Below are 17,370 nucleotides of genomic sequence, written 5' to 3'. Positions count from 1 at the left end.
TTGTGCACATTAAAAAAAATTTTTTTTAAGGCGAGAATATAAAAGTAACCCCTTTAACAAATATTTTTACTTAATAGAAGTTTGCCTGAACTTTGTTCTAAATCTAAACTAACTGCATATCTTCTATGTTTAAAATTAGCACTTTATTGAAACTTTTATTATAAAAATACTGTTTCATTCTAGATTATTTTATGAGTTAGTAGTATTGGAAACTTGCTCCATTTATTTACTTTCCTTTAAATGCTTTTAAAAAATTGTTTGCCTGTATCTAATGTCAGTGTTTACCTTAAACACTTCAAATGAATTCATGAGGTTTCACCATGAAATGGTGACACGGGTGCTTGGAATCTTTATTCTGCCTTTTTGCTCATCTTCATTTCGTTTGATATTTGCCTCTGTCAGCATGATCTTCAACCAGTCAACATTTAGTTGGTAGGTTTAGGTACATGCTGGCTTTGTTGGAAATTATTGTGACTCTCTTCATCAAGTCCAAGTGTATTGGTATGTGAGTTGTTCATTCTCATTTTTACCTGGTGTGTTTTGTGATGATCAGAGTTGTGTATAGTACTCACTGTAGATGTGTTCCTTTGTTTTTTGGGAAGTGGAAGATAGGTAATAGAGTATCATGGTAGTGGTATCAATGTTTGGTGATAGAGGCCATATAGAACGTTGCCATCTTTTTGCTTAGATTATTAAAACTTCATGTTTATGTCTTGAATCCTTTTTCACCATGAAACTTTATTTGCTTGTAAAGTTAATGCTAATCCATAAGAAATTATCAGAGAGGAGTAGCAAAAGTCTCTAAATATCTTACTAAGATTTTAAAAAACAAAGACTATAGCTAGCTTTATTTATGCCATTTTTAGCTTTAAAAAGTCAATTTATTTAGTGTAAAATTAAGAATTGTCATAGTCCTATAATTTTATAAATTTTATTGATACTAAAAACACAAAAGTAAATTATGAAAAACACAGAAGTAAATTATATTTTTGTACTCTAACCATCTGCTATATCAGATTATATGTGACTTAAATAAAGAGGATCTTGAAATTTCATTCTTACCAATTATAGTAATTTCTGAGATGTCAGTGTAGCATTCAGACTCTTTTATAAGGAAACAGCGGAGAAGGCAGTGGCACCCCACTCCAGTACTCTTGCCTGAAAATCCCATGGAGGGAGGAGCCTGGTAGGCTGCAGTCCATGGGGTCGCTGAGGGTCGGACACGACTGAGCGACTTCACTTTCATGCATTGGAGAAGGAAGTGGCAACCCACTCCAGTGTTCTTGCCTGGAGAATCCCAGGGATGGGGGATCCTGGCGGGCTGCTGTCTATGGGGTTGCACAGAGTCGGACACGACTGAAGCGACTTAGCAGCAAGTAGAAGGTAGAGAAACAATTACTAAGTGCTAAGCACTGTGATGAACCCTTAAGAGAAGTCTTCTAATTTTAATTCTTTAATAAGCCCTTTTGAGTGTTATTAAAACTGAAAATCAGAGAGGATAAGTTCCCTAGGATCTCCTGTAGCTAATGACAACTGGAATTTGTCAAACTCCAGAATTCTCTTCTTCCCATCATTCATTTTTTTCCCTGTACTCTCTTGGATTACAAAAAAAGAATGATATCCTTAAAATATGATTTTCTTCAGGGAAGAAGCAGTAAGAGTGAGAACATATGCATGTATTGGAGTGGGGGTAAAATTTGGAATAGAGTTAAGAGTTGGTGGGTTTGAAGTGTATTGTTAAGATAATCGAAAGACAGTATATATGGTAGTTTAAATGGGTAAAGGTTATGGTAAAAAGTAGCTCCTCAATATAAATGGTAGTTATTATTACTCTGGAGATTCTGTGAATTCTCACATAAATCAATAAAGTTCTTCCCATCTTTGGATATATTTGTTTATATCAACACGGACCACAGTAAAAATTTAGATTACAGCTAATGAATAAAGCTATCAAAGTGCTCCTTCATTATCTTCTTTGGCAAATATTTCCATCTAACAGATAGGAAAAGGACTTATGCCATAATTAGTGGCTCTTTTAATAAACATGTAGGTATTTTAGAAGATTGATGCTTTGGCTGTATCTGAGGTAGAAATAAAATATATTGATTTCTTGGGTGATTGAATGGAGGATTATATGCATAATCTCAGGAAGGAAATGCATTTTAGGGTTTTGTCTTTTTCTTAAATGTTTGTGTTTTTTTTTCTAGGCTGTTCGCTGCTACGAATCTCTAATCTTAAAAGCTGAAGGAAAAGTGGAGTCTGATTTCTTCTGTCAATTAGGTCACTTCAACCTCTTATTGGAAGATTATCCAAAAGGTAATTTTTCCCCTTGTTAATTACTGTTTGATTTATATATGTATTCAAAATAATTGTAATCGTACTCTGTCGAAGGTATTACTATTCTTACTTCTAAGAAATTGCAAGCTTATGAACACCCCTAAACAATGAGAAAAAAAAAAGTAGAAAAAATGGAAATGGGAAAAGTTCACACGACTCCATGTAAATCAGCAAGTTGACCATTCAGCTAAATGATAATCACCTACATGTGTACTGCTGTTTTATTTTGCCATGTGAAAGGTGCCTGTGTTTTAAAGGCTTGACCATAATAGAAAGTGAGCCATTGATGGACAAGTTTGGGAAAGTAACACAAACCCTGCATTTCTCTTCTTTATCTTTTAACTTCCATTTTAGCTTGAAAATATTTGAATGAAAATCTGATCTGTAGCCATGTTATTATAAAGGTAAGTAACAGAGATGGTCACACATGAGCTTGAGCAGTGGATAAAACATTTTTTTATTCATTTGAAGATTTTTTTTCCTGTTGGAAATAAGTGAGTTAAATAACTGAAGGTAGTCCCCAAGATGCATCCTTTTTATGCTACCAAGCTGCTGACACAGGCCACTAACTATCCACTTGGGAAGTTAAAAGCACCCGGAAATACCATACACCTCAGTACCAAAGACAAAAATCCATAGCAAACCAGTAACATTTTATAACCAATAACATTTTAACACTTTGATGATAGTAAACATTTTAATGGGAGTGGATGGACTTATGCTTGTTTTCCACAAATGTATTTAGTAGGCTGAAAAACTAGAAGGTTGTTTCAGGGCTAGAGCAAAGGATTGTTAATGTTTAATTATGCCTCTTTTATAATAGGTCAAATACTTTCCTAATGAAAATGTGATTTTACTTTGAGACAGGTATACCATGGAGTTTGAAGTTAGGCTTAATTCCCAGTTCAGTTCTACGGTTCAGTTGCATTACTTTTAACAGATTATATAAATATCCCTAAGCTTCTGTCTATAATCTGTAAAAGGAGGGGAGGAAGTACTAGCTACTCAGGTGTTTTGGGATTCCTCTGTGAAACTGGTTAGTACTTAGGAAAATGACTTCAGGATAATAGGTATTAACAATTAGTTAATCTATTGGATGTTTTAATTTTAATTAAAACAGTTACTTAAAGGAAACCATTATACAAAAGAAATAATACAGAGTTCTGTGCAGTTTGATTTTTCAATGCTGCGCTTTGTGCTTGGAGACTGCACTAGTTTTAGAGCATATAGACAGAGACCCAGACTTAGGTTTGCATATGAGGCTGTATGTCCTTATTGCTTAGTGGTCATTTAAAAACTATTTATATTAGCTCTTAAAACTTTATTCATCTATGGATTTAGCAGCGTTTTTCCTTTTATAAAATGTTTGGCTGTGAAGGTAATGAGAAGTCTAGGGGATATTTGTTTTAAAGGTGGGATGGGGGTGTATTGCAACTAGACAGTGTTGACAGCCTAGTTGGTAGGAATAATCTAAATAGACGGGAGAGGAGAAGGATAACCTAAGGATTTAAGCCTTTGAAAAGATCTACTCTGTGACCCATTTACTTTCTGTGTAGATGAACTGGCCATTGATAAGTAGGCAGTAGGTTGATTGTTTGTAATAGGAAGAAGAGGAAGGAGAGAATGGATGCAGAGGCATACATTTGTATTTCAGATTTCAAGCTGATGGCTTCTTAGGAAATAAGATGTGAGTTGTTTGAATTCATCCTTGAGGCTTTATTGACCGCATTCCCGCTTTAAAAAAAAATCCTTTAAAAATACTTAATTACTGAATTCTTTGTATCCGTTCTCTTCATTGTCTTGCTATAAGTCCCAGACTAGAGCCAGTCTCTAGTAACCACTTAGACACACCGTCACCATCACTGCAAATTTATGCAGTCATCTGTTACCTTAAGGCTACTTCCTCCTTTTTTCATTGAAAGCATTGCAAGATGAGAACCTCCCCAGCTCCAGCTAAATGTTTATTTTTAGAGAACAGATTATAAACCATAACTTCTTGGGGAATAAACATAAACCACTCAGTGAACATGTGAGTAAACCGCTCAGATGTATTTATGTGGGAGATTTACTAGCCCTGTTTATTCTGAGGGACAGTTCTTTATATATTGTTCTGAGACCTCTTGTATGTGAAGTTTTCTGAGTTTGAGGTTCCTTATGAAAAACTGCTTCTACTTTTGGAGTAGAAAATGGTAGAACTTGTTTTGTGAATATTTTGTACTGTGGTTTTTCTGCCCTTATTTCTTACTCTGATCTCATCTGCTTCCTTTAAGATAAGATAGGATGAATTTCTAAAAATTTCTGATCTGTATATAGTATACTTCGGTTATCATTTCTGTTATGAATTTATTCATTAAAAATTATCTTTTCTGTCATTTCAGAGGAATTTGGAGTAGATGGAAAACAGGCCCTTTTTTTAACTCTTGTGGTTGGTAGTATTTATGAAGAATTTAAAAATTTATGTCACTTGATTTGGCCATTTGGTTTCTAGGAATTTATCCTAAAAAAAGTAATAGGGTAGAGAATTATGGGAAAATGGAGGATGGAGGCTCATTGCACTTAGCTTCCTGTTGGTTGGATTCCTCTGAAGTGAGTTTAGCTTACAAGATGTTTAGAAAGGAGTACCTTTAGGACAACACTTATGTGGAAGGTGGGAAATGGAACCAGAATTGGACAGAGGGAGAAGTTAAGCTGTGACAGCCTTGGTCAACTCCGTGGAGAGCTCTGGAGCTAGAATGGTCTTTCAGAAAGCTATCACAAGTTGGGTCATGATGACCAGGCCTTTTTCATCTATCTTGTCTTGTCGGTCGGTTGGTCTGTCTGTCTAGGCTGCATTGGGGGTCTTAGTTTAGTTGCAGCATGTAGGATCTTTTGGTGTGGCTCATGGACTTAGTTGCCCCAAGGCACGCGGGATCTTCGTTTCCCTACCAGGGATTGAACCTGCATTCCTTGCATTGGAAGGCAGATTCTTAACCACTGGACCACCAGGGAAGTCCCTTCATGCCTTTATACTCCATCCATTCCATATTGGACGTGGAAAGAAGTGTGACCTCAGCCAAGGTTGCTCTCTGCAGCTTAGAGCAGTCACTGCTAGAAGCTCTCTTTTGTAGGCATGACTGCCAACAGGTCTTCCTTGAAATGGGATTCGAATGGTTTTTAAGTGTCTACCATACCTCCTTTCCACTCCTACACCCATAGCTAAACCATCACCCTCAGCTGAACTAAACAGTTCATGGGGCTGTCAGATAGACTTAAGCCATGTAGTTGGTACTGTGATTTCTCTTCTTTGGATTGAAGAACCCCTGAGAGACCAGGGCTGAAGGACAGGAGTATATATTCTTGTGAATATATGTGATGGATTATAGGAGCAGTTTAATTAATAGAAATTATATGTAAATATTTGTGAATATGTATGGCAAATTATAAGAGAGAATAGTCATTGTAGATTGCTTAAAAAATCAAGTAGTAAAGTACCTCAGAATACACAGCAACATGAAAACATAGAAATTATATTTTAAGAGATTTGGTGTATAGATAGTAAAAATTCCAGAAGTAAAAATATTTATTGAAGGAGATATAATAATCATTCCTGATATTAGTATAAAAACCTTGAAACTTTTTACAAATAATTTCTTCATGGTTTGTGGTGAGCTGAAAGTTTCCCTGAAATTACACCCAATGATAGATTTTTCTCCCTTTCTTCCTTCCCTCAACTAATTGGTCTTTTGTTGGCAGTGTCTGTAACTTTTGAGCAAAATAGGTTTTGGTTGTTTTAGTTCCTCAGTAATTATAAATAGCTTCCTGAAAATCTTCCTGACCCAGGGGTTGAACCTGTGTTTCTTATGTCTCCTGCATTGGCAGGCGAGTTCTTGACCACAAGCTCTACCTGGGAAGCCCAATTATAAATAGCTAGGGCAAGTTACATGCCAGGAATTGCTTATGTGGTAAGTTAGAGTTGGCAAGCTTCCCCCCCCGCCCCCACCATCTTTTTGTGTTTCTTGGGTGGAATGACAACACTCCATCCTAGTGTGTGTGTATATATGTATACACCATTCAAGAATCATTGATTTTGTTCAGTTTGTTTGTGGCTTCCCAGGTGGTGCTAGGGGTAAAGAACCCGCCTGCCAATGCAGGAGACATGAGAGAGGTGGGTTTGATCCCTGAGTCAGAAAAATCCCCTGGAGGAGGACATGGTAACCCAATTCCAGTATTTTTGCCTGGAGAATCCTATGGACAAAGAGCTTGGCAGGCTGCAATCCATGGGGTTGCAAAGAGTCGGACATGACTAAAGCGACTTCACACACACACATTTATGGCTTAGAATTAGAAAATACAATTGAGAAATAACCCAAGGAAGAAAATTAGTGACTGTAAGCCAGGTTGTTAGAACACCATATCTAGACAACAAGCAAAGGTTGTAGTAATTTCAAGAACTAGAGAGGACTTAAAGGACTAGATAGAAGGACTACAAATAAGACAGCTACTTGATGATTCTTGTAGTAAACCAAATGTGCGATATTAAAGATCTAGAAGAGTGTATTACTTTAATAATGAAGACGTAGTAAATCTGAGATTTCACTACATGTATTAATTTGACTTGGAAACCTCAGTAAAGATGCTGATAAGGGAGTAAAAGGATTGCAGATTTGTTTCTTTGCTTTTTCAGCTTCCTGTTTGCTTGTCTAATCTTAGGGACAAAGGTCTGTTGTGTGATGCTATCCAAATGTTAATGTGTATTAATGCTACATATAGGAGAAGATGTGTTTAAGGCAGTCATAGATTTGAGAAGGCAGAAAGGTGCTAGAGAGCTCGGTGCATCAGTCACTTATAAACAGTGAAATAGTATAAACTTTCTAAGGTCTCTTTTATCCTAGGGTATAAATACAGCTTTTTAGTTCAGCTTCAGATATAATAAATAAATCAAAGATCTGTTGACTTAATAATCTCAGGCAATCACAGCTTATTTAGGCCTAAAGATGACAGTCAGTTCAACTGAGAGGTTTGTTTTTACTTCTTTCCTTTCCCTTCCCTTCCATACCCATAGACTCACCCACGAGCAGCTAACCTGCTGCCTATAGTGTTACACATTAGCTTAGGGATGAAAAGAGAAATGCTGAGTTCTGCCTGCAGTTAGTGCATAGTCTAATAGGAGTATAGATTGAATTTTAGATCTTCTTGCGTTTCTTTTGCATCTTACTCTGAAGAAGACTCTTGTTTTTTCAGGCAAAGCCTTCACTCTTAACCTACGTTGTTGTTTCTTTTCATTCCTGTACTGTGTGAATTTTGTCATCAGGTACACCCTCTTTCTCTTGTTTTGACAGTCTTAACTCAGAGCCATAATATTTCCAAGCATGAGAAAGTCTCTGTCACCTACTACATTTTTATCTTGACCCTCTTTACTCTCCAGATCTTTCTTTTAATTCCAAATGAGTTACAATACGGCTTTGGACTTCTCTTTTTGTTCTTTGTTACGTCTTTCTCTTTTACTGACAAACTTTAGGGCTGCCTGTGAACTGTAAGGAAAGAGCTTGAATTAGATTCCTTGATGTCAGTCTTATAGGAAGCAGTGAGGTCAGGATTAGAACCCAAGTTTACCTAAAATGGCTTTTTTTCCTACCATATCCTGTTGGCCGTCTGGTGACCTTCGTTTGATAATTTTGACCATCTTCTAAGTTTAACACAAGAAGTACACTTTTTTTTTTTTTAACATTTACACAAATAATATGTTCATTGTTTACAGAAAAGCATTAGAATACATACAACCATAAAAAGTAAACAGCTTGAGAGCAGGAACCATGTGTTTTGTTACATGTATTTCACTGCATCTAGCTTGGTGCAAGCTACCTAAGAATAGTTAAGAAATATTATAGGAATGCCTTAATGGCTCATTTATATTTTATCATTTAGAGGCAAATCTTTTTTTTTTTTGGCCACACTACTATAGGCACTTTTTTTTTTTTTTGGCCACTCCATGTTGCACGTGGGATCTTAGTTCCTGAACCAGCAGTCGAACCCGTGCCCCCTGCAGTGGAAGCATGGAGTCCTCAGCATTGGGTTGCCAGAGAACTGCCAGGGCAAATTTTTTTAAAAAAGAAATTTAAAATTTTATTTATTTATTTTGGCTGCACTGGGTCGTCGTTGCGGTGCACAGGCCTCTCATTGTGGTGGCTACTCTTGTTGTGGAGCATAGGCTCAATAGTTGTGAGGCGCAGGCCTCGTTGCTCTGCAGCATGTGGAATCCTCCTGGACCAGGGATAAAACCCCTGTCCTTTGCGTTGGCAGCTGGACTCCCAACCACTGGACCACCAGGGAAGTCCTAAAAAACATTTTTGATGTAAATCTTTAGAGGCTTTTCTATTAACAGTAAGCTTTCAATATTTAAAGTTGAACTAAATGCTGCAACTTGAGCATAGTGTATCAGGTTAATCTCTGTCTGAAAAACATGCTTTGTAGTTTACATTTCGGTTCCCTGCATAGTATTCTATCATATAGGTAGAACAGTTCCCTATTGAACACGTAGACTATATACTCATTGTGTTGTCTGTCCTTGTAACTAACTTTTTGCACAGATCTGTGTTTGTATTCTTAGAAGGATAGCTTGAAGTGGTAAATTTTACTGAGTGAAAGCATGTATACACACACACACACACACACACACACACACAGAGTTTTGATGGATAGTGCTAAATTATGCTACAAAAATTTTTGCCAATATATACTTATAGTACCAGTAGAATAATAAAACTGCTTATTTTCTTGAATTCTTGCCACTGTTGAGTATTTTTCTTATCACTACAGAGTATTACTGTTACTGTTTAATTTCATCATTTTCATACATAAAAATGGTATAGCACAATTGTGAAGTTAAAGGACAGGTGAGTGTGTGTAGCACTTCTCCCAACTGTGTAGGTGATTCTTTTATCCTTGACAATTTCCTTGTTTGATTCCACTCTTCCTCCTGTTTTTATGAAGTAAAGGACAAAATAAAAGAGAGTGAGAAAGATTACAGAACCGTTAAGTTGTTATAAAAGTTAAATTTAACTTGTCATTTGTGTTTATTTTTTTCTTTTTGTTTTCTTTTGCATTTACTTTTTAAAGACCTGGTTCCTTTGTTAAATTTTGCCAGTTTTCTATAATGATTTAAGTTCATTATATTTTTCCCCTTTTAAATAATCTACAGAGACTAAATATGGACTTATTTAAAAATAAAATTCAAAATTATTTTTAAAAAGTAATTTTAAGTCTATAAATGAACTTGATTTCGAGGATTAAAAAGATCTGAGCTTTGGAAATTGGTTGATAGTTGAAATTAATATGTTTGAGGACACCATTCTTGGTTAAGTGGCAGAAGAAAATGGCTGTCTTGCCTATAGTACTGTTAAGATTTCCTAGTGTTATGAACGAGGATTTCTTAAGCCAATAAATAACTTAGAATCACAAAGTGAAGATTAGGTGGTTTAGGGAAGGAAAAGCTGTTAGACGTGCTACAATCCTGAAACTGGTTTTTAAGCAATATCAGTTCAGTTCAGTCGCTCAGTTGTGTCTGACTCTTTGTGACCCCATGAATCGCAGCACGCCAGGCCTCCCTGTCAATCACCAACTCCCGGAGTCCACTCAGACTCACGTCCATTGAGTCAGTGATGCCATCCAGCCATCTCATCCTCTGTCGTCCCCTTCTCCTGCCCCCAATCCCTCCCAGCATCAGAGTCTTTTCCAATGAGTCAACTCTTGGCATGAGGTGGCCAAAGTACTGGAGCTTCAGCTTTAGCATCATTCTTTCCAAAGAACACCCAGGACTGATCTCCTTCAGAATGGACTGGTTGGATCTCCTTGCAATATAAGGATGTTCAAATAAATAATTTCCCTCATTTTCTATTAAGGAGTTCAGGAAAATCTAGTTATAGTGTAGTAGGAATTTATTTTCATGATAGGTAGCTGACTTAAAGATTAGAAATAAGGATTGTGCTTTGGTTGAAAGAATTGCGCTAGAGAGACTCTGGTGATGGGTGCTTGTAAAGTTTTAATGATTTGTTTGGATTAGGAAATGTGTTTAATATGTTAAAGTCTTTTCTTAAAATAGGATCCTAGGCCTACTGGAGCGATGTATAATTGTTGAGGGGGCTTCCCAGGTAGCACTAGTGGTAAGGAATCCACCTGCCAAGATCCTCTGGAGTAGGAAATGACAACCCACTTCAGTATTCTTGCCTGGAAAATTGCGTGGACAGAGTAGCCTGGGGGCTACAGTCTGTGGGGTCGCATAGAGTCGGACATGACTGAGCGACTGAACATAGTGCTTATACACAGCGCACACACACACACACACACACACACACACACACACACCATAATGGTTGAAAACTGTGTAAGTGAATGGAAAGATAACAAATGTTCATTGAAGAAGTGTCTTCCTTATAAATCTGTACTTGCAGTTTGGAGCATTTACGTTTGTTACTTTGAACTTGAGGGCTTATTTTTCAGTTCATCATCTCCCAATTGGTAATCACAGGGTCTTCTTATACTTCACTTTTAGTTACTTTGGAGGACATCGTACTGTTTTTGTAAGGGCTCTTCAAATTCTAAAAAATGGGTATTTTATGAAATCATGTAATATATATTGTTACTCAGATTATTGGAAACATATCCTCCAAGTTTGTTGAAATTCCTATTAAAGGGGCAGTCCAGGTTTGGTATGGTGACTGCACAAAATTGTCAGGGACCTTGACTTCTCCTGGTTAGAATGTTTTTAGGCAAAAATATTGAAGACTTGATTCTAGCTTAAACAGTAGGAAGATTCATTCCCTCACATGTGAAGTTGAAAGTTCATAGGCAAGTTGTGCACTGGACATAGTTCAAAGTCTAGAAGCATCCAGGTACTTTCCATCTTACTGCTATCCTCTATGGGCTTCACCTTAAGACCAGTTTCCCTTGTGGTGGCAGTTGGTGACACATGCTTCCTTGTTCACATCTAGTAGAGAAAACACCTTTTCCATAATTGTCCTCTATGAAACCAGTCAAACCTTGTTTGACTCCTCTGTCTAGCCTGATAAGTTGGTTTGCTTTTCTTTTTAGAAAACAGTTAATCATTGATCTTTATGAGCTACCTACACTCCTGTATGAAGAACTAGGAAACAGAAGATGGCTTGAAATCAACTCTTCCTCAAAGCTGGAAAAATTACAATCTAAATGTCTTTTCAGTGGTTGGTTGGCATCATCTTTGTGCAAAAAAGATGAACATTATTCAAATAAGTTTTTTGTTCAAATATTTGATGATGATTTGTGGTGATGCTTCTGTAATTGGTACATACTCAGAAAGTTCTCTATATGGTATTCATTTTGGCAGCTTATTGATAAACAGTATGAAAACATTATACTTGGGATTTTAGATAATATTAATTTCTACCCACCCCATTTTTATCAGCATAGAATTTTATTACACTTGTTGGAAATCTTACTTACTTTGTGGTGACCTAAGAGGAATGTGGGCAGCAGGTAGGAGGGAGGCCCAAGACGGTAGGGAGTGATATATGTATACTTACAGCTGGTTCATATTGTTACATAGCAGAAACTATTATAAAGCAATTATCCTCCAATTAAAAAAAAAATACAACAACAAGAAAAGGCAGGGAGTTCAGGTCTTTTGAGCGTGAACTGCCCTGTTCTTACTTGGCCCTGCAATAAACCTTTCTCTGTTCCAAACTCCTCTCCCCGCCCACCCGCCCACACCCCCCCACACCCGCCCACACCCCCCCCACCCGCCCACACCCCCCCCACACCCCCTCACCCCCCCCCCACCCGCCATATACACGCACAAAATTATTGCACTTGTTGAAAATTTTATTTGAAAATGTTAATTCTTTTTGAAGATTGAGGTATAATTAATATATAACTGAGTTTCAGGTGTATAACATGATGATTTGGTATTTGCATATACTGTGGAATGATCATGGGAAGTCTTGTTAACATTTGTCACCATATACAGTGACAGTTTTCTCCCCTTGTGATGAAAGCTTTTAAGATTCACTCAGAGTAGCTACAAATATGCAATATAGTATTATTAATTATAGTCATCTTGCTGTACATTACATCCCCATGACTTACTGCTCATGAATTTTTAATAAAAAGGTCTCTCAATTCTAATGTGCATGTATAACTTTACCTCCTCCTCACTGGTCTTCCCTGGTGGTTCAGCTGGTAGAAAAAATCTGCCTGCAATGCGGGAGACCTGGGTTTGATTCCTGGGGTTGAGAAGGTCCCCTGGAGAAGGGAAGGGCTACCCACTCCAGTATTCTAGCCTGGAGAATTCCATAGCATGGGGTCACAGAGTCCGACACGACTGAGCAACTTTCACTTCACACTGAGTTTTTGGATTGATAAGAGCTGCAGTTGACCATTCAACAGCATGGGTTTGAGCTGTGCAAGTCCACTTACATGAGAGGTTTTTTCAGTACATATATGCACTACTGTGTTTATGACTTGTGGATGTGGAGTCTGCACATGCAAGGCCGACTATGGGATTTGATCACAGTGGATTTTGGTATCTTTGGTGGTCCTGGGACTAATTCACTGCAGCTACCAAAGGACAACTGTACTGTAATTGTTGCCAGAGCCTGTAACACCTTGAGATGGATTTAGGGGTATGAGATGCCCTATTTTGGAATTGAGTTGGAGTTTAGAGTAAGGTAATTGTGGACTGGATTTTTTGTTGATAATATGAAAGGGAACAGCACAAAAGGAATACAGTCGACCTTTGAACACAGGGGTTTGAACTTCACAGGTCCACTTAACACATGAAAATTTTTCAGTAGTAAATACTACAGGTACTACATGATCTGTGGTTGGTTAAATTGAAGGATGCAGAGCTGCAAATACAGAGGGTCGACTATAAGTTATACGAAGCTTTTCTACTGTGCAGAGGTCAGTGCCCCTTATCCTCTGTGTTCAGTAGTCAACTGTAGTTCCTTTGCTCTTTGAGGTGGTTGAGCTCTTAAGTCACTTTTGGAAGTGAGATCACTTGTTCGAACAAATGACTCATCACATTCTAGAATATTAATCCATTTATCAGATTTGGTCTCTGAGGAAGGTCGGGTTGATTCAAGAGGTTGCCTGGATTCTGTTCAAGAAATGTGACCATGGTTTTACTTCCTTGAACTCCTATATATTTGACATTTGTTACCTTGTCTGACTATGAGTAGGGATGCCCCCGAGTTCTAAATTGTTTGATTTTAAATATCAATGTCTGCTCGGAGGTGGCTATGGTGGGAGTTTTGTTTTAATGTTTCTTGAAACTTGTATTAATTGATTTTGAAGTGGGACAGAATTGTGACTCATGCTTATTTTCTCTCTTTCAGCATTATCTGCATACCAGAGGTACTACAGTTTACAATCTGACTACTGGAAGGTTAGTGCACATTTGCATGCCCCTACCCTTCTCTTCGCTCCCCTTCTCTTCTCTGGCAGATCACCGCTGGTTATACACAAAACAAATTGTGTTCTTGCTTTTTTGTTTTGTTAATTGAAACTATTCTAGGGAAAAGGGATTGGGAAAAGAGAAATGAGTGTTTTCGATTTGCTCTGTCTTATATGATTCAGTTCAGTTGCTCAGTTGTGTCCAACTCTGCAACCCCGTGGACTGCAGCACGCCAGGCTTTCCTGTCCTTCACCAACTCCTGGAGCTTGCTCAAACTCATGTCCATCAAGTCGGTGATGCCATCCAACCATCTCATCCTCTGTTGTCCGCTTCTCCTCCCACTTTCAATCTTTCCCAGCATCAGGGTCTTTTCCAGGGAGTCAGTTCTTCTCATCAGGTGGCCAAAGTATTGGAGCTTCAGCTTAAGCATGAGTCCTTCCAGTGAATATTCAGAACTGATTGCCTTTAGGATGGGCTGGTTGGATCTCCTTGCAGTCCTTTAGAATGGGCTGGTTGGATCTCCTTGCAGTCCAAGGGACTCTCAAGAGTCTTCTCCAGCACCACAGTTCAAAAGCATCCATTCTTTGGTGCTCAGCTTTCTTTATAGTCCAACTCTCACATCCATACATGACTACTGGAAAAACCATAGCTTTGACTAGACAGACCTTTGACAGCAAATAGTGTCTCTGCTTTTTAATATGCTGTCTAGGTTAGTCATAGCTTTTCTTCCAGGGAGCAAGTGTCTTTTAATTTCATGGCTGCAGTCACCATCTGCAGTGATTTTGATTACCTTGTATTGAAAGAATTAGTTTATTCTGAATTAATTTATTTGCCAAAGATGATCGAAAGTATGGAAGTTAAAGCCAACAAAACCAAATGGCAACAAATGATTCTTCGGTTTTCTTAAGTTAGTACTTAGGTAGAAAAGAAGTTTGAAGATGGGTGTATTAGGTTGAAAAGGGAAGGCAAAATAAAAATCTTTATTGCTATAGTTTGTCTGTAATTGGAGCTCTGAGAACAACTGAAGCTAACCATTTAAAAAAAACTTTATTTATTTTAATTGGAGGCTAATTACTTTACACTATTGTGGTGGGTTTTGCCATACATTAACATGAATCAGCCACGGGTGTACATGTGCCCCCCGTCCCGGACCCCTGATACCTAAATGAAGAACTGCACACAGCAATGAAATAATAAATTTTCTTAGTTTAAGCAGTGCCTGGACAGATGAATCTTTCATATCGTATTTACTTTTAAGTATAAGCTTACTGATCAGTGGGGTTTCTTCATCTGAATTGCCATTTCAGATTTTTAAGGTGGATTTTTTTTTAATGTTGCCTAATTTATCTTTGTTTTTGACGTGTAGAGGTTTTAACAGTATATTTTGATAATTTAAAAAAATGTATTGACGATATCTTTTCTAGTCTTTTTAAAGCTTATTAAAGTATAATTAAATACTGCAAAATTCACCTGCTTTAATTTTGCGATTCAGTGACTTTTAGTAAATTTCCAGAGTTGTACAGCCATAACCAAAGTTATTTTAGGACTTGTCCATCTCACCATAACGAAACCTCATGCCCAATCCCTGGCAAACACTAATCTACTTTCTCTTTGTATGTATTTGTATTTTCTGGGTATTTTCATATGAATGGAATCATAATGTGCAGTCTTTTGTAACTGACTTCTTTTACTAAGCATATATTTTTAAGATTGATCCTTGTGTAGCATGTATTAATACTTCATTCCTTTTTATTATCTGTTAATACTCCATTGTGTGACTATACCACATATTTTTGATTCATCAGTTTAGCATTTTAGTTGTCTCCATTTTTTGACTGTTGTGAATACTGCCCCTGTGAATATCTGTATACGAATTTTTGTGTGGACATATAGTTTCAGTTCTCTTTGGTAAATAATCAGGAATCGAATTGCCATGTTGTAAATAAATCTATGTTTAATATTTTGAGAAACTGCCAGAATTGTTTTCTAGAGTAGCTGTAACATTTAACATTATCACTGACAATGTTTGAGGGTTTTGGTTTCTCCATATCCTCATCAACACTAGAAACTGTCCAGCTTTTGAGTGTAGCCCTTGTAGTGGATATGGAATACTATCTTCTTATAATTTTTATTTGCATTTTCCTAATGACTGATGTTGAGCATTGTTTAATGACCACATTAGCTGTTTGTATATATTGTTTGATGAAATGCCTATTTAAACCCTTTGCTGATTTTTACATTTTTTTAAATTAGTGTGTTGTAAGAATTATGATGATATCCAATTTTTCAACTGTTTCTTTCATTGCTTGTGTTTTTGGTTTTGTAGCTAAGAAACCTTTGCCTAATCTCATGTCATGGTGATTTCTTTCATTGTTTATTCAGTCAGTTTCTTTAGTACAGATAGTACTGCAATAAATAGTACAAGTTTCTTTTTGTATTTTTGTTGTGGTTCTTTGGTATAAGTGGGATTGCTGTGAACTTAGTGAGTGGTACTCACTGTGTGAGCCACTCATTTCAGGTCTCTTGTTTTTCCTTGGTCTTAACTAAGAAAATCTATGTCAGACTTTTTGTGAAATCTGATGAATGAGAAATCATGTCTCTAGTCGTTTTAACTTGCATTTTCTTAATTGAATTTTTAATTGAAGTTTAAAGACCAGTCGTATTTTCTGTAAAATATTTGTTCATCTCTCTTCCCAGTTTTTCAGTTGGACTATTGTTTTCTTTCTGTTTTATATAGCTATATTTTATGTATGATGCATATTTATCCTTTATCTGTGATAAAAGTTGCAGTTTTCCTCTTGTTTTAATTTGCTTTTGTATTTGTTTTTGCCCATGCAGAAGTTATTTCTATCTAGTCAAATTTTTCAGTATTTCCTAAATTTCATCCGCATCTTGAATCATAAGATGGTTTTTTCTTACTTCCAGATGTTAGACAGATCACCTACATTTTCTTTTAGTACTTGAATGGTTTTAGGTTTTTAATTTAAGTCTTGATCCATTTGGGATTTATCCCTAATTTGTAGTGTGAGGAACATCTAAGTTTATTCTTTTCCTATGGTTAATTATCTCAATACAATATATTGTTTTAAAAAATTCATCTTTTCCCTACTAATTTGAGATGTTGCCTTAGTTGTATGGTAAATTTTCATATGCAGATTTGTCTATTTATAGTTTGTCTGGTCTATTTCATTAGTCTGTGCATGAATTAATACTATACTATTTTACTTCTAGAGGTTTTGCAATATGTTTATACTGTGCTTAGTTGCTCAGTTGTGTCCGACTTTTTGCAACCTAATGGACTGTAGTCCACCAGGCTCCCCTGTCTGTGGGGAAAGAATACTGGAGTGAGTTGCCACGTCCTCCTCCATGGGATCTTCCCAACCCAGGAATTGAATCCAGGTCTCCCACATTGCAGGCGGATTCTTTACCGTCCGAGCCACCAGGGAAGCCCATGTTTATACTACATATACAGCACATATATGGTACTGCTACAGCATCCTTTCCCCATTGTTGTTTTTAGGGTTTCCCTGACTGTCCTTTCTTTATTGCTTGTTTTTCCATATAAACTAATTAACTCCACAAAAATAGCTGATTTTTCTTTCCAGCTCTTTTGAGGTGTAATTTACATT

At 36.9% G+C, this 17,370-nt stretch overlaps 1 protein-coding gene across 6 annotated transcripts in view; it reads left to right on the top strand.

Annotated features, from left to right (window-relative positions):
• Window positions 1-17,370, top strand: part of KDM6A (lysine demethylase 6A) — a 176,585-nt gene that overhangs the window by 55,986 nt on the left and 103,229 nt on the right. For all 6 annotated transcript variants that reach the window (XM_052663511.1, XM_052663509.1, XM_052663514.1 and 3 more), the window contains exons 3-4: window positions 2,208-2,316; window positions 13,683-13,732. In XM_052663511.1, coding sequence (XP_052519471.1) covers window positions 2,208-2,316; window positions 13,683-13,732 — 159 coding nt within the window. The remainder of the gene's footprint in view (window positions 1-2,207; window positions 2,317-13,682; window positions 13,733-17,370) is intronic.

The sequence above is a fragment of the Budorcas taxicolor genome, chromosome X (genome assembly GCF_023091745.1).
Source record: "Budorcas taxicolor isolate Tak-1 chromosome X, Takin1.1, whole genome shotgun sequence".
NCBI classification, from domain to species: Eukaryota; Metazoa; Chordata; class Mammalia; order Artiodactyla; family Bovidae; genus Budorcas; species Budorcas taxicolor.
Note: the sequence above shows the minus strand (reverse complement) of the source record. Positions and strands in the feature narration are given on the sequence as shown.